At 33.2% G+C, this 17,097-nt stretch overlaps 2 protein-coding genes across 5 annotated transcripts; one reads left to right on the top strand and one right to left on the bottom strand.

The window, feature by feature from the left end:
- Nucleotides 1-1,620: 1,620 nt before the first annotated feature.
- Nucleotides 1,621-9,154, top strand: LOC11414227 (disease resistance-like protein DSC1). 2 transcript variants are annotated; one of them, XM_024782550.2, is made up of 9 exons: nt 1,621-1,742; nt 1,897-1,986; nt 2,981-3,082; nt 3,283-3,363; nt 4,762-5,213; nt 5,867-6,983; nt 7,076-7,372; nt 7,480-8,684; nt 8,818-9,154. In XM_024782550.2, exons 2-8 carry the CDS (start codon nt 1,945-1,947, stop codon nt 8,665-8,667), a joined length of 3,279 nt encoding a protein of 1,092 aa, XP_024638318.1. In that variant the 5' UTR covers nt 1,621-1,742; nt 1,897-1,944; the 3' UTR covers nt 8,668-8,684; nt 8,818-9,154. The 2 variants fall into 2 exon arrangements, with proteins under 2 accessions (XP_024638318.1, XP_003604540.2); XM_003604492.4 differs by having other exon boundaries at nt 4,756-5,213.
- A 27-nt stretch (nt 9,155-9,181) lies between these two features.
- LOC11411546 (F-box/FBD/LRR-repeat protein At5g18770) lies at nt 9,182-16,044 on the bottom strand. 3 transcript variants are annotated; one of them, XM_024782551.2, is made up of 4 exons: nt 15,856-16,044; nt 14,281-15,227; nt 13,550-13,846; nt 9,182-9,344 (listed from the first exon to the last, which is right to left on the bottom strand). In XM_024782551.2, the coding sequence occupies exons 2-3, from the start codon at nt 15,211-15,213 to the stop codon at nt 13,553-13,555; spliced, it is 1,227 nt and encodes a 408-aa protein (XP_024638319.1). In that variant the 5' UTR covers nt 15,214-15,227; nt 15,856-16,044; the 3' UTR covers nt 9,182-9,344; nt 13,550-13,552. The 3 variants fall into 3 exon arrangements, with proteins under 3 accessions (XP_024638319.1, XP_013454810.1, XP_039689360.1); XM_013599356.3 differs by lacking the exon at nt 9,182-9,344 and adding an exon at nt 11,656-12,035; XM_039833426.1 differs by lacking the exon at nt 9,182-9,344 and having other exon boundaries at nt 13,323-13,846.
- Nucleotides 16,045-17,097: the final 1,053 nt, after the last annotated feature.

Below are 17,097 nucleotides of genomic sequence, written 5' to 3'. Positions count from 1 at the left end.
AATTTAGCAAATGTTTGTTCAATTGCTTAAATATATGTTAAATAATAATAATGAGTTGTCAATATTAAATTTAGCAAAAGTTTATTCAATTGCTTAAATATATACTCCCTCCGGTCTTATTTATAAGAGAATTTTGGGTCAACAAAAGTTGATGTATCTAGTTAAAAATTCAGTCCAAATACATTCACTTTTGTTGACCGAAATTTCTCTTATAAATAGGACCGGAGGTAGTATTAAATAATAATAATAATGAGATGTCAATATTAAAATGATAGAATTAACCTCAAATTTTGGCTCCAAAAAGCTGTTTAAGACAACTTAAGACCTTTTATAAATAAGATTTATAAATAAGATATATTTTTCCTCTAGTGCTTACTTCGTTCACATAATTATGTACCCCCATTAATTAGAGGTACACCCCCACTATATAAACACTACTAATGTGTGATCCATCCGATGTGGGACTTCCACCTTTTTCAATTCACACCACACTAGTTCTACCCATTGTGGGAATTTGTGTTTAGTCAATTACTCAATTTCCGCATATGTTCCAACACTTGCTTATATGGTATGATATATATGATCAGATTCATGCTATATAGCACGACAAACCTTAGACACAAATACACACGACAGATGGAACAGCACGCAGTTTGCTGGGCAATAACAGATATAACACTTCACATGGCAAGATTCAACTCACATAACACTTTAACAACAACAACTATTCAATGTTGGAACTTATCCTGCACCGATTGCTAAAGTTCTATAGTTAATAAGACAAAACAGAGATGAGACAACATGAAGGCCATACTTTAGTGGTTTGGTGAAGTGGCAAAAAAATGAGCCTTAATGTGATTCCTCATAAACAAATCAATTACTTACACACTAAATGAATCATTTTAAGGTACATAAAAATTAAAAGAAAAGCAGTTTGACATTGTCTTGCATTTGGCACGAAAAATATTATCGTATCGTGCACTTAAGCATTTCCCATATGATCATATCATCCTCTTTCCTCTCCTTATATGACTATGACCATTTAATTTTAATTTCTTGTAGAGAGTATATATAAAGTTCTAGCTTCAATCAACCATATAGTTTCTTTTCTCTTTCGCTCCGGAAATAACCATATTATAGGTCATTTTGGACTAAACTGGATAAACAATATTGGTGTGTAGTTTTCTCTCTTCTTTCTTATATTTGATGCTTTAATATTTGATGCTTTAAATATGCTTGTAGTGTTGCTTCACACTTAGATCTAAGCTTTGTTTGTTGTTGTTGTTGTTGTTGTTTCTTGAGGTTACTTGCTCGTTGATTATTACTTCTTTTGTTCAACACATCTAAGTTTATTGGTGTGATTTTTGTTCGAATTCACAACAGTTGAGATAGAGGAGATAAATTAAGAGAGTTAAATATAGATAATTAATAAATTCGGAAATTAAGAGTCAAATTATTTCAGCCACCATTAATGAAAAAAGATGTTATGAATATTTAAATTTAAAAAGGAAAGTGCAAGTCACATGGTTCATACTTACTATACAGATAATTCCAACATGCATACTGTTTGGCTTTGACAGGTAAACGTTTCTCAGTCTTGTTCAACTTCAGTGTGAATATGTGTACTAGTATATCATATGAGTTCACACTTAAGACTGTAAGGTCAATAACATGACATTGCTTCTTCCATATATATGATATAAAGTTGAAACAGATCTATTGCAGCAGCCAAAGCATTTAAGGTCAGTAATTTCTTGCTTATATAATATAATATAATATAATATATATGATCATATCATTCTCTTTCCTCTCCTTATGTAATGTTCTAGCTTCAATATTTTCATTTCTTTTCTCTTAACATAATAACCTTGTGTTTCCCTTATTGATATATTCAAGGTTCTACAGACGAAGAAAGATTGTTCAGAGTGAAGTTGTTCCAATTCAATGGCGCATTTGTCTTCCGGAGCTTCATCAATAATATATGCTGTAATCTCTGCTTATTGATTTTGAATTTCCGTTACAAATTAATGCTAAAACTTTAAGATTTATCAATGTACACTTGTTATTAATTTACAACAATAACTACCAGGCGTTATCCAACTAAATGGGGTCAGATGTTATTAACTACAAATAAATATAATTAAGACATATTATGAATCACATTCTTAAAATAAGACAAATTATGTAATTTTTGTTTGGCTTAATTATTGATTTGGTCCCTTAAGTTAATTGTTGGTTACATTTTGGTCCCATAAGTTATTAACGTTACAATTTGGTCCCTTAAGTTAATATCTATTAGCCAAATAAATCCTCACCGTCAGTCTTTTGCCAAAACGTTAAATAGGCACGTGCGAACCGTGATGTGACAACTTGCAATGTGTATCCACCTTAGACATTGGCTTAACGGTTTTGACGGTGGGAATTTATTTGGTTGACGGAAGATGACTTAAAAGACTAAATTGTAACGTTAAAGACTAAAATGTAACCAACAAATAATTTAAGGGACCACATTAAGCCTTTTTGTTTTCAGTTCTAATTTGTTAGATATTGTAATTTGTATGAGCTTTGAAGAAAGACCAAAACTTTTTTGTGAACTTTATATTCTCTGTCTTGCACACTTTTATGCAGGAAATCATTGTATAATAGTTCTAAAGCTTTACTTTGCAGAAATCGAAATAAATATACATTATAGTCTATGAACGAATCAAAATTAGAAAAATAGACCAAATTAATATAATTAAGACTATTTTGACAACACCGTCTTACACATTTAGAAACCAAAATTGCCGTTTATTCACATAAATCATATTTAGATACTGTTGGGGTATATGTTGTTGGGTTGGAGTTCATAGTAAAGCATTGGGACTAGAAAAAAATCCTCAAACTTTTAGCTCAAAGGGATTATGACTAATAAACTTTTATGAGTCTTAACACTTAGAATTGCATCTGATTCTGTTTCTATTGATTTGCATTTCCTCAGACACAATACAGGGATTCTGGAAGTAAGGCATTTCCAGCTGGAATTGTTGCTAGAAAATCTAAATTTGAAATGCGGCCATTATGGGACTCTGGCATAAATCATGTATGTGAGAAATGTGCTGCTACTTATTCATTGATCTTAGAAAATGTTCATTTCTATAAGATCAAGTGCTAACATGAAATCAAAGGAGCATATGTTTCTTCAAACCTGCTAACTTTATAATTTGATGATCTGACATCTACTTCATTAATTTTATTGTTCAATTATTTTTAATGTTGTTTTTGGATTTCATGTTTCATCAGAGAATTTCAAAGCACCAGTTAAGCACATGGACTATTGCAGGAGTTAAGAAGAAAGAAAGCGTCAATAATATTGTCACAAAGGTGAGTGCTGATTAAATATTTGTGTTTGGCGCAACCATTTATCTGCTATCAATGCATTGTCTTCTATTTTTTTCCCAATATTCTATTTATTTTATTATATGAAACTGACTTGATAGAACCTATATTCTATGTTTTTTTTTTCTTCCTAAAAAAGTGTTCAATATGTTTGTTTTCCTGAATTCTATCTATGTTATTCATGAATGGAACCAAAACAATCAAAAAAAAAATTATTAGCAAAAGATATTAACAAGTTGAGTACAAGAAATACTAAACTCAAAAAAGTTCATTGTAAATGCAATCAGATGAAACTAGAAAACTTCCTACCAGCAAAAGCAAAAAACAATATGTTTCCACACAAGAAACAAGATACAGATACATTAACCAATTCATGAAGAACCATCAGAACCTCAAAAAGGTAACATTTGACCATAATTATTTTCTGTAATAAACCCACAAATAGAGAAATATAGATCACATAATATACTTTTTCTTTTTGCTGAATCAAAAGCATTGGAAAACATCAGGAGGAGGCTTCACATCCCAACTAGGTTGGCACCCCAAGACCACCTCCATCCTATGGGAAATAGAGCCCAACCATGGTCTCTAACAAAACCCGGTCTCTAACAAAAGCGGGTAAATCATTCCACCAAAAAATAATCGTGACACCATGCCCAAGCATAGCCAATTTGTCAGCACAACCGTTCCCCTCACAGTAGAAAAAGAATGGAGATTATGCCACTGATTGCGCAAAGCAAATCAACAATAGCAAACACAAATACCAGATAAATTATTCTGAATATTATTTCAAAAAGATGAGTAGAATGTTACAAAAGCTAGATCATAACATGGAAACAACTAAAAAAAAAAACACCAAAGTACCAAAACAATAATATTTATTTTTTAAATAACATCATTTCCATGTTACAAAAAAGTAAAGTAACATTTTTTAAAATATTTTGAAAAATAAATTATAATACTTTTATAATGTTATACTACAAAAGTTTTTAAATGTTTTCGGTGTTTTCCTTCTGAATTGCAAATAATGTTACACTACAAAATTAAACTACAAAAAGTTTTTAAATGTTTTCTGTGTTTTCCTTCTGAATTGCAAATATTAGTATTTTTTTTTCCCTTGTCAGGACTCGAAACTTGAACCTTTAACTCCTCATTTTCCTTCAAAGTTCTTGAGTTACCCAACCTCTGTATTTTAAGACCTATAAGTTTTTATTTTTATGACATAAGCTTAAATGTAATTTATTATCTAGCCATAAGAATAACATTATACCTTTTGTTAATTCAGTAATATTTTTAAATGTAGTTATATTTTGTTTATGTTATATCACTGACATCTAACTTTTTATGAAGATTTTGATACATTTTTTTGTTAATAAGTTGAAGGGTGTAGGAGAAAAGTCAATGTCAACCAACGCTCCCCAATCAAAATATGATGTTTTTGTGAGCTTTAGGGGCAAGGACATCCGAGACGGCTTTCTTGGCCATTTGGTTAAGGCTTTTCGTCAAAAGAAAATAAATGTCTTTGTAGACAACATAATTAAGAGGGGAGATGAAATCAAACATTCACTTGTTGAAGCAATTGAAGGCTCGTTAATTTCATTGGTCATATTCTCAAAAAATTATTCTTCTTCACATTGGTGTTTAGATGAACTTGTGAAAATAATCGAGTGCAAAAAGGATCGTGGACAGATTATAATACCTGTTTTCTATGGGGTGCGTTCTAAAATTGTACTTGATGAGCTTGAAAAAAAGGATAATTTTTCCAAGGTGGAGGATTGGAAACTCGCTTTGAAGAAATCTACTGATGTTGCAGGAATTAGGTTATCAGAGTTTCGGTTAGTTCGTTTCTTCACTCCCATAAATTTTCTTTATTTTCCTAATATATATATATATATATATATATATATAGAGAGAGAGAGAGAGAGAGAGAGAGGGGTACTCATGCCAGAATAAACTCATTGCTTGAATTGCAAAGAGAAATAGCCTTTATTTTCTCTGTTTTGCCAACTGCATGCTCATTAGTTATAGTTATAGTTTTACTTTTTTTTTTTTTCGAGGGAATATAGTTTAATTCTTTATACACTAGTTTAGTTTTTTTTTTTGTTGAAAAATTCTTTATACACTAGTTAACACTACAACTTTTCTGAGCCGGGATTAATATGAATCTGAATATCTCGAAGGATTGGTCTCTAATTCTCGATTGGAGATACACGGGTTCGCCAAAACAAAAATAGTTTAGTTGTGATTATTGTTGTTTTAATTTAGACCAATGTAGTATATAATATTAATAATAATTTGTTGGCGGATTCTATAGCCGAAACATATAGGTCACATCACACATTTAAACCCTTTAGCCAACTAAGCAGGAAGGGAAAGGGGAAAAGAAAAAGAAAAATAATGTTCCATCATGGGTTTTGAACCTCTCAATAAAAAATTTAAACCAAATAAAGTGTTAGTAGTGCCACTCATTTTTCTTTCTTCGATTTAGGAATGATGCTGAGCTGCTTGAAGAAATCACCAATGTTGTGTTGATGAGGTTGAAGATGTTGAGTAAGCACCCAGTTAACTCAAAAGGACTTATTGGAATTGACAAATCAATTGCACATTTAAATTCATTGTTAAAGAAAGAGTCACAAAAGGTCCGTGTGATTGGAATTTGGGGTATGCCTGGCATTGGCAAGACAACTATTGCAGAAGAAATTTTTAACCAAAATCGCTCTGAATATGATGGTTGTTGTTTTTTGGCAAAGGTGAGTGAAAAGTTAAAATTACATGGAATAGAATCTTTAAAAGAAACCCTTTTTACTAAAATATTGGCCGAAGATGTGAAAATTGATACACCAAATAGGTTGTCCAGTGATATTGAGAGACGAATTGGACGCATGAAGGTTCTTATCATTCTTGATGATGTTAAGGACGAAGATCAGCTAGAGATGTTATTCGAAACTCTTGACTGGTTTCAATCAGATAGTAGAATAATTCTAACAGCCAGAGATAAGCAAGTACTTTTTGATAATGAAGTTGACGATGATGATCGATATGAGGTTGGGGTATTGGATTCTAGTGATGCACTTGCACTTTTCAATTTGAATGCCTTTAAACAAAGTCATCTTGAAACTGAGTTTGATGAAATATCAAAGAGGGTGGTCAATTATGCCAAAGGAAATCCATTAGTTCTTAAAGTTTTGGCTCATATGCTTCGTGGAAAAAACAAAGAAGTATGGGAAAGTCAGCTAGACAAACTTAAAAGACTGCCAGTTAAAAAAGTTCATGATGTAGTGAAACTCAGTTACGATGATCTTGATCGTTTAGAGAAAAAGTATTTTTTAGATATTGCATGTTTCTTCAATGGGTTGAGTTTGAAAGTGGATTACATGAAACTTTTATTGAAAGATTGTGAAGGTGATAATTCAGTGGCTGTTGGGATAGAAAGGTTGAAAGATAAAGCTCTCATAACTATTTCTGAAGATAATGTTATATCTATGCATGACATTCTTCAAGAAATGGGTCGGGAGGTTGTTCGCCAAGAATCTAGTGAATACCCAAACAAACGCAGTCGATTATGGGATCATGATGAAATTTGCGATGTCTTAAAAAATGACAAGGTATAAAATATAGCATCTTTACATAACATTTGTTATTTTGGTTTAAAATGTGTCTTTCAATGATTTAGAATTTTCTTTTCCATTCATGACAGGGTACTGATGCTATTAGAAGCATATGTCTAAACTTGTCAGCAATTAGGAAGCTGAAGTTAAGCCCTGATGTATTTGCTAAGATGACGAACCTGAAATTTTTGGATTTTTATGGTGGGTACAATCATGATTGTTTGGATCTTCTTCCTCAAGGGCTTCAACCTTTTCCAACTGATCTAAGATATCTTCATTGGGTACATTACCCTCTAGAGTCATTGCCAAAGAAGTTTTCTGCAGAGAAACTTGTTATATTGGACTTGTCGTATAGCCTAGTAGAAAAGCTTTGGTGTGGAGTACAGGTAATTGAATATGTGTCTATCAGATTAAATTTATCAAAATTCAAGGAATTATAAATTAATTACGTTCGCCTATTTTTGTACTCACCATCTTTTTTTGTTGGTAGCAGGATCTAATTAATTTAAAAGAAGTTACACTCTCTTTTTCAGAAGACCTGAAGGAGTTACCAGACTTTTCAAAAGCCATAAATCTTAAGGTATTGAATATCCAACGTTGTTATATGTTGACAAGCGTCCATCCATCTATTTTCTCTCTTGACAAGCTAGAGAATATAGTAGAACTAGATCTATCAAGATGTCCCATCAATGCACTGCCATCATCTTTTGGATGTCAAAGCAAGCTAGAAACCCTGGTTTTAAGAGGTACTCAAATTGAGAGCATACCTTCAAGCATCAAGGATCTTACAAGACTAAGAAAATTAGACATAAGCGATTGCTCGGAGCTTCTGGCTCTACCTGAGCTTCCATCATCACTTGAAACTCTACTTGTTGACTGTGTGTCACTGAAGTCTGTATTTTTCCCTTCAACAGTTGCTGAACAATTAAAGGAAAACAAGAAAAGGATTGAGTTCTGGAATTGCTTCAAATTGGATGAACGTTCTCTCATAAATATTGGGTTGAATCTTCAAATCAATTTGATGGAGTTTGCATATCAACATTTATCGACACTGGAACATGATAAAGTTGAAAGCTATGTTGATTACAAAGATATCCTTGATTCTTATCAAGCAGTGTATGTATATCCTGGAAGTAGTGTTCCAGAGTGGTTGGAGTACAAGACAACAAAGAATGATATGATTGTTGATCTCTCACCACCTCATCTCTCCCCTTTGTTGGGCTTTGTTTTCTGCTTCATCCTTGCCGAGGACTCCAAATATTGCGACATTATGGAATTTAACATCTCTACATTTGATGGTGAGGGTGACGGTGAAAAAGATGGTGTCGATATCTACATGTATAGGACATGTTGCTATACTGAATTAGATCATGTGTGCATGATATACGACCAACCATGTTCTCACTACCTAACCAGCATAGCCAAAAGTCAGACACAGGTTAAAATCAAGGTTACAGCAAGGACAATAGGTAATAAATTTAGAGAAAGAACAGAGGTGAAGCTAAAGGGGTTTGGCATCAGCCCTATAAGTCACACAATATATGACAATTTCGTTGAGCAAATGGAATTGTTTGATCGTATTAACAAATGGAAGAGGACTGTGCTGCTTAGCATCATCCTATGTATTTCCTTACTGCAGCTGAAGATGAAGACGAAGATGAAGATGAAGAAGTTGATTTAGGCACAATGTAGTCTGATGTAAGTAACCACGATTAACATTCGAGTTATCAACATTACTTCTTATGCTTAAAATTATAATCCACACATATTAAGTGCTTTAAAACAAAACTATAAGCAGTCCATTAAAATATATTAGTTTTTTGTTCTGCAGTTTGATAGTTTTTCCAATGTTTGAGGAAGCGTACCAGAAGGAGATTGCAGAAGTATTGGTGTGATACTCAGCTCACTGAGTATTCTTTGTGTGATGATAATGATTGTATTCACATCCTCATAATAGTTCTTTATTAAAATTAAGGTATCATTGTTTATATTTGAATACTTTTTTAACGGATTTGATTTCTTAGTTTTAAAAATAATGACAGTATAAAGGAGAAGATGAATAAGAAGAGAATCAAAACAAATAATAATAATGTAATATATTATGTTATGGTAACAAATTACAAGGACGGGGAAGGGGAAGGGGATGAATACATGAGTTGATATTGATACAAAGTAATTGATGAGAAATCCTTGTGTTTTTCTTGAATCCATTATTCTCATCTTACAAATATCTCATTCTTCAATCCCTTTAATCGTACCTTTCTCAATTAATTGTGGGTCTTGGGACCGGAGCACCTGTCGGTGATTCAAGTGGATCATTCTTCCTTGAGCCGCCTTCTACGTCCATTAAAGTAGCAGCTAGCATAATAAACATCAAAGCACTTGATTAAAAAGGTGTTAAGATCTAAAGACTAAATCTAAATTTTAGACATAAAAGTTTAGAGTCATCGTCTTCAGCTTCTAATCTTCTACTTCTATTTTCATTTCTTAAAAAAAGCCTCTTCACTAAATTCAATTTTCTAAGAAATGGAGCATAACAAAATGATAACGTGAAACTTACAATCCCACCCATCTGACCACCCGATTGTTTCACAGCGCAATTTGCACATCGATTCTGCAAATGATTTGGGAAATAATAGCATAGTACGGTTGCAATAAATCATGCAATCTTCAAAGTTCACACTTTGAACACCTACAAGGCACACTAACAACAACAATGCAACAATTTTGTTTGCCATTTTAGTTTCTTTAATGTAAACTCTTTGCTTTGTTGTTGTTAGTTGTATTTATTTTCCTCCTTCACCGTCTTTATTTGTGAACTATTGTAAGTATATATAATACATGTTTAGATGATAATGTCAATGTATATTGCTAAAAGTAGGGAGGAAAAAAAAACGTGTGGTCTCCCATATTTTTCGTTTGTTCTAGATTGGTTTACTCAACCAATATTGTTGAAATGATACACAAAATTTGTTAGCCAGTCAATAAATCTTTTTATTTAAAAAATTCGCCACAACAGACTTTGAGGCTTTTTGAGATATGAGATTTGGAGTAACAGTTATATGTTTTTTTTAGATATATATGAGGGTAATGTTTATCTTAAAGATTAGATAGAGATCATGATTGGTTTCGATCATGTAGTAGAATCATTATAACCACTATAAAGATAAGCAAGGGTAAAGTTGATGATAGGGAGCTTCTATTTCTTCAAAGTTATCACTCTCATATTTCTTCAAGTGAAATAAAATATGAAGTTGTTCTCGATTGGCCAGAAAGTAAATCCAACGTTGACATGTGGACCAAACGTCCATCAAACTAAGGTACATCGCCTGAAATAACATTAGTGTTAGTGCACCGCGCCACATTAGAGTACACCTCTATACATCAATCACCATACACGCGTCCTCTAATCACTCCCTAATCACACGCTGCATATCTTGGAGGCGGTTATTCCCACACACGCCTATAGAAGGGTGACTTAGCTTCACCCTTGTAGTATGACTCAAAATTGGTGTTTCTGAAACTGCCAAAATCGGTGACCGATTTGGAGAAATCGAGGCCCGATTTTGGGTGTTGTTTTGAGACTTTTGTCTTGTAAAAAATCGGCGTCTGAAGTGAGAAAATCGGATCCCAATTTCTGCTGATGCAGGAAAAATAGAAACATATTTTCAGCATGAAATTTGTTCCAATTTTTTAGGGAAGCTTTTACTATAAACATAAACCATGTTTCAGATGAAAGGTTGAAAGATGTAGAGAGTAGAAAAATAGGGTTCAGAAACAAACAACAAACTAGGGTTCATAGTGATTTCTCTTGGCAACAAACACTAGGGTTGAGATTGTTTTTATTCACCTTGGAGAAACACTATTAGGATTGAGTTTCTTGGTCACGGGAAGAGATTTGGGACTTTGGGTAGAATTAAGTTTGAAGACTGATTCTTGTAACACTTTGATATCTCTTTTGTAAAGTTACTCATCATTATAGTGGAACGGAGGGCTGCTCTCTCCCTCATACTAGGTCACTATTGGACCGAACAAGGTAAACAATTTTTCATGTGTTCTCTCTCTTTCTCTCGCTGTTTTCTATCGTTTGTTTGTGTTTATAACTGTCACCCACTTTTTTTTGGTTGCTTGATTAATTTTCTCCACACACCAAGTATTTTATTGGTGTGATTTTTAATGAATTCACAGCAACCCTCAAGGTATGATTCACTTTTCCCACTCTTTTTCAGTTCCATTAGACTTGAGTGTTGGAGTGCTAACGTGCATGCATGCACCTTTCGTTCCACCGTGAAGACTCATCCTCACTGTACCGGAACATTTTCCGCCACCGTTGCCTCTCATCCATCCTCATCAGACATATCAGAAGTAGTCTTTAATGCTTGTATTAAAAGGTCACATATTGGATAAGAGATTGTATGAATGTATTTATAAGTGAGGACAATCCTCATCTTACAAGTTGATTTACACCAGTTTTATAGCAGAAACATAGAAGGAAACAAAAAACAAACCAATTATAAATATCTCTCTTCATGAGGTCGCCTTTTGCAATCTATGTAGTCAACTTCTGTCAACGATGAATTTTACCAAACTAAAATTTTATGTAAAAGAGTATATTTCTTAACTTCCTTGCACAGCTGATTTCATAACTATATCTCGTATGCGAGCTTGCTTAAACGATAAAGCACCTTAAAAACTACAGCAGAATATATTTTTGAATGAAGGACTAAAAGAAACAAGAGTTACACAACATAGAATACAGTTGGCATATCATTACATGAAGCAAATGCTAGGACAGGGAGACAAAACATCAGGACCTTCTGTAAAATATGAAGGACCAGATCATTCAACCACGCTGCATAATCGATACTTTCTTCAGATTGAAGAGTAGCCAAAAACTAAAATACAATAACAATAGCTGCGCCACATATACTGCTACAGACTCACCCAAAAGTTTAAAAAGGAAAAGTCAAGTTTCCGGTTATTCCAAAAGAAACTTGATGATCCAGATCAGGCGCATAACTCTGAACATTGTAGATTGCCATATCTTCTCTGTTTTGTGCCACACAAAATAAGCTTGTTAAGATCTATGATTGGCTATACTAATGCATGCATACAAATTGAACATGACAGTTAGTTTGGTGAAGCTAATTGACATAAGTAATCTGACCAGTCACAAGAGATCGGATTTATTTGCAAGAGGCTTTTACAAAGTTTTAAGTCTTGCCAGAATTAAGGTCAAACTGTTTAATACTATCATTGTTGACATGCTTTGAATGTGAAATCATTCACCCAGCTGTAAGTTTGATGCTATATAACATCTATATACTGATATACATATAGGCCGATGATCCACATACTCCGGAATACCATCTTAATGATGTAGATGAGTAGACAACAGCACCTGATCTGAGAAACAAGATTAGTACCATGAAGCAAAGCTTCAGAAAGGGGTTATTGATCTTGTGGAATGTGGATAGCTCAAGGAGGCACAATCGGTAGACAAACTACCATGGCTAGATATCATGTCACAGGTGACATTGGTAATAGAAATTGAATTTAATGAATGAGATGGCAGAGGGATGATCTTCTTAAGTTGAGATTCTTGCAACTCTGGAAGTTATTGAGACTTCCCCATAACTTCTATGGTCGTTCAATTGTGCCAGGTTAAAATCTCAACACTACGGGATCAACACAAACGTCTGCATCCACCTTGCAAATGTCTAAAGAATCATTCTTCCAAGAAATACCTAACTCTACATTTCCACCAAATCCACCTTGCCTCCCAATGACAATGGCACATGGATTTATTGGACCCTAAAACAGGTTCATTGCATGAGAAGATGCATCGTGGGAGAAAAGATATGAGGGAATCAAAAAGAGCACGAGAAAGATCTGGTGTCTAATTGATCTAATGGTAGGGAAAAGTTGTGCACAGTGCAACGCTTATGTTACTTCGGCATGTTATAATGAGTCGTCTTTTAAATGACTGAAATTTTAAATAACTTTTACGCACAATGCAACACTTACGTCAGTTGTGCACCTTAAATATTTCAGAAGTTCCGTCCTTTAACTTCTCTGTGAATATCAATAAACGTATATAAACTTTTCTTGAACATTCGGGAAGGGATAGATCCAAGACTCTCGAATTTCTTGGAAATCTATTGTAATATTAACATTAATTTGTATTTTGGTACCAATTTCTATCACAATGTTCCTGCAAGCTAAATACTAATTCAAAATGGTCATATATGTGATCCACATGCACAAGCTTTTTTTTTACATGTCAACAGCTAATGTTTATCTGCTAGAGTAATTCAAATTGTTGCTACAGATGAGTAAAAAAGAAATGCACACATGCACACAAATACATTTTCACATAATATCAACAAGCAATATAATCCTTGCAATAGAGCATCCACTTAAGTTGAGACTAGATACAATCATGCCAGAATATATATCCAGTTCAATTCTTTACCAAAGAGACTTGTAATTTATCTACTAAAAATAGTTATGACCCAATAGACCTCGGAAATCAGAAACATAGAAGGAGACAAGAAACAAACCAATTATAAGTATCTTTGTCGCCTTCTGCATTTTATGTAGTCAACTTCTACCAAGGGTGAATTTTGACACAAGAAGTCCACTATTCCATCAGGTACGGGTGAAGGTGGTTCCAACCCTTCTTTAAATGCTTTTCGTATCCTAGCAGCTTCTCTCTTTGATTTGGCGTTCTGTAACTTGATATCCCTTAGTGTCATGCGAAATCCATACAAAAGTTCTTCCATTCTCACTTTCAATGACTTCAAGTTATGCAAGGAAGGTAATCTAATCTTCAAAACATCAGGATATAAGGAGAGAACCTAGGCAATGGGGGATGCAAGTGAATTAGTCTAATGCAAGAAAATTAATTTTTAATAAAATTTAGAAAGAAAAAAAATCATCTTTAACGTCTAGTGAGAGAGCTCAAATCTCCTCGGAGACTGTTGTAAAGTAGTCATTTGTGCCACTTTAATGCACCAACAACAACCAAGCCTTATCCCACTATGTGGAGTAGGCTACATGGATCAAATTACGTCATAATGTTCTATCATAAACTATTAAACATCACACCTCAGAGTTGAATCCACGGCCATAGTCCCTTTTTGAAAGGATACAACCACTGAACCATAGTGTGCCACTTTAGTTAGTAAAAAGCTTATGTATTCTCAATTCTTTTTTATTAAAATGGAAAAATAATAAAAGCATCGTAGGAAGAAAGTAAAAAATAGCTTCAAAACATGCCAAGGTAAGGTACCTGAAGAGTAGTTGCAGTGACTGTCAATGATTTTATATTAGCAAACACTACCAGCCAGCTTAATAGAAACACAAGAGGTGCCCTTTGACTTGACTCTACTTCTGCATCAATATCTACATGTTTAAGAGAAGAAATACTGCTCCCAGATAGACTCAGATAAGGAGTACCGGTAAAAACAAACTTCCAAAGACTTGGAGTACATAAATCAATTTCGTAATAGATGGATCTGTCATGATATATAGTTAAATTGACAAGGGTCACACTTGATATGCGGAGTGTTTTTCCACCCCTTACAACACAATTGCACATGAGCAAACTATTCAACCTGTTAAAAATCGAAAATGGCTCGGCACAATCATTATCGTCAACATCAAATACAAAATCCCCTAATTGCAAGTTCGTTAAAGCCGGCAAATTGAGAGATTTTGGAAACGGTGTTTCATGATCTCTACCACCATTGTAAATAGAAAGCTTAAGATGCGTTAAAGCCTGACATGAAAACACAGTTGACGGAATTTGAGCAATGTCACCATTGAAATGTAGTCCTAATCGTTTGACATTGTGTGAAAGAGCATAATTCACAATCTTTTCGAGTTTAGGCTCAAAGCGACCGTTACTACGCTTAAAATCAAGAGCTTGTAGTGCGATAGAGGAATCGCGAAGAAATAAAACTTTAGACACTAATCTGGTGAATTTCTTGTAAGCTCCAAAGTCTGAAGAATGCAATGTAAGAGTAGGAAGACGTTTCCAAAGATCCTTATATCTTGTGGATAAAACGCAAGTTTGAACCGCGTGGTTGGTGTTTAAAAACGAGAGTATGTGAAGAATAATGCTTTCAGGTAAGTCGCTGAGTCTGTCTTCATTTTCGCTCTCGCTGAGCTTTATTCTCTTCGGCGACAGAGGAATCATTATCTCACAAGCAGAACCAGACATTCCGATAAGTAAACCTAAATAGAAGACAAGAAGAAAAAAACCAATTATTTTTCTACAATAGAAGTGATTGAGTGTTTTCTTGGTTTTGCGGCTACAAGTAAAATTGATTTTATCGATGTAAAGTGATTTGTGTTAAGTACATGAAAAAGTGAGTTCAAAATCTATTAGGAAAAAAAACTATTTTAAGCCTAACATGAAAAGCTATTAGGAAAAAAATTCATTTTCTCAAAAAAAAAAAAAAAAATTCAAAAACAAGGAGGTAACCCATGCACAAGTCAAAACTCAATTGTTTTCTAAAAATAGATTTTTATGGGTAGTAGGCAAACAAAAAGAACTTCAGATTTTTTTTTTTAAAACCTTAAAAAAAATAATCTCTAAATTTTTTAACACAAAATCTATTTTTTAAAAAACCAAGACAAACTCACCCTAAATTTTAGTGTAAACCACAAATCCTAACTTCTGCAAAATCATCAATTGAACTAGAAAGTAATCAAATACATCAAAATCAATTTTGACTTTTCAAAAATTGGAACCAAACATAGAGTGAGCAATTTTACGGCGAGTATTTTAGAAATGAGAAAACTTGAGATCGAGTTTTACTGGAAAGAAAAAAAAAATGAATCTGAGAAAAAGAACACATACCTTGCGAGTTGCGACTATTGCGAGTTTGGAATGAATTTGGAACGATGCTGGGTAAGGAAGAAGGAGTTGAGACAACGGATTGCAACAGTGAAGTTCAACTTTTGACACTTTCCGATATAAATTTTCTATCCCACGACATGTTAGTTAACATTACTCTTTTCTAATTAACAACGTGATCATGTTTATGCAATCCCACTAAATATTCCTTCAAAAAAAAAATGTATAATAAATGATATCAGTTATAAAAGATTTATTTTAAAATGAGATGAGAAGGAAAATTTAGAAATAAAAGTGAGATTGAAAAATCAAAAACCCAAATTGAAAAATGGGACCAAATTTCATTTTTAAAAATGCAGAGAGAAAAAATGAATTTAAATATTTTTTTATAGATCGATTGAAGTTTGGTTGAGTTATATACCGATCATCTAAATATACAATGTAATATTGTGTTTTTGTATTAATTTATTTAAAAATTAAAGTTTAAATTAATTATGTTTTGAGAGTAACAGTATCCAATCAAACTTCAAAGTATCTAAGAATTCTTCTCTATTAATCTATGCAAAATGCCAGCATTTATTGATGTTTTAAATATTGAAATATGTTATTCAAAATTGTAAATCAGGTATCGTTTGCGTGCAATTGCAGAGACCAATCCTACGAGTCTTGTGGGATCCAAATGGGCGGTAAAATCTCCCTAAAAGTTTTAACGTTGTTGTATATTAAAGGCTGAAATCAAACTTAGAACCTTGGTTAGGTTAGAAGAGATTTGTGTCTTTGGGTCTCTTCGTTCTTTTTTTATGCTAGAGTACGTGGTTAAGGATATTATAGGTAAGAGAGATGTTAGGGACACTCTATTTTCAACACTCTCTTCAACACTCATTCTCTTATTTGATAAAACCAATGTATGATCCACCATTTTAAGTGGAACCCATTTCTAAAATGTGATATTAGAGTAAGTAGTTAAGGGTATTCATTCCATTTAAAAGGCAAGTTATTGTTGATTTTATTTTTGAAAAGTAACCAAATTTATTAACTTCATGGGTATGTTTAAACGACTTATTGATAATTAAAAAAAGAATGGAGGTAGTAAAACTTCAACAAGTTTTTAAAAAAAAGAATCAAGAGAATTTGTTTCTTTGATTTCTTAGCAAAGTGATGGAATCATTTTTGGCTTGATTTCTTTTATTAATCTGCTAAATAAAGTTGTTCATTACCACCATAAAATCATGGTAAACCCCAAAT

Source organism: Medicago truncatula, chromosome 4 (assembly GCF_003473485.1).
Source record: "Medicago truncatula cultivar Jemalong A17 chromosome 4, MtrunA17r5.0-ANR, whole genome shotgun sequence".
In the NCBI taxonomy this organism is placed as follows: Eukaryota; Viridiplantae; Streptophyta; class Magnoliopsida; order Fabales; family Fabaceae; genus Medicago; species Medicago truncatula.
This window is presented reverse-complemented; position numbering and strand designations above follow the sequence as displayed.

Excerpts from the sequence above, each read along its gene's own strand:
- LOC11414227 (XM_003604492.4), top strand. The coding sequence starts at position 1,945 with ATGGCGCATTTGTCTTCCGGAGCTTCATCAATAATATATGCT. Across the intron at positions 6,984-7,075 it reads ATGTCTTAAAAAATGACAAG|GGTACTGATGCTATTAGAAG; the intron begins GTATAAAATATA and ends CATTCATGACAG. Across the intron at positions 7,373-7,479 it reads AGCTTTGGTGTGGAGTACAG|GATCTAATTAATTTAAAAGA; the intron begins GTAATTGAATAT and ends TGTTGGTAGCAG.
- LOC11411546 (XM_024782551.2), bottom strand. The coding sequence starts at position 15,213 with ATGTCTGGTTCTGCTTGTGAGATAATGATTCCTCTGTCGCCGAAGAGA. Across the intron at positions 13,847-14,280 it reads TCACTGCAACTACTCTTCAG|GTTCTCTCCTTATATCCTGA; the intron begins GTACCTTACCTT and ends CCCATTGCCTAG.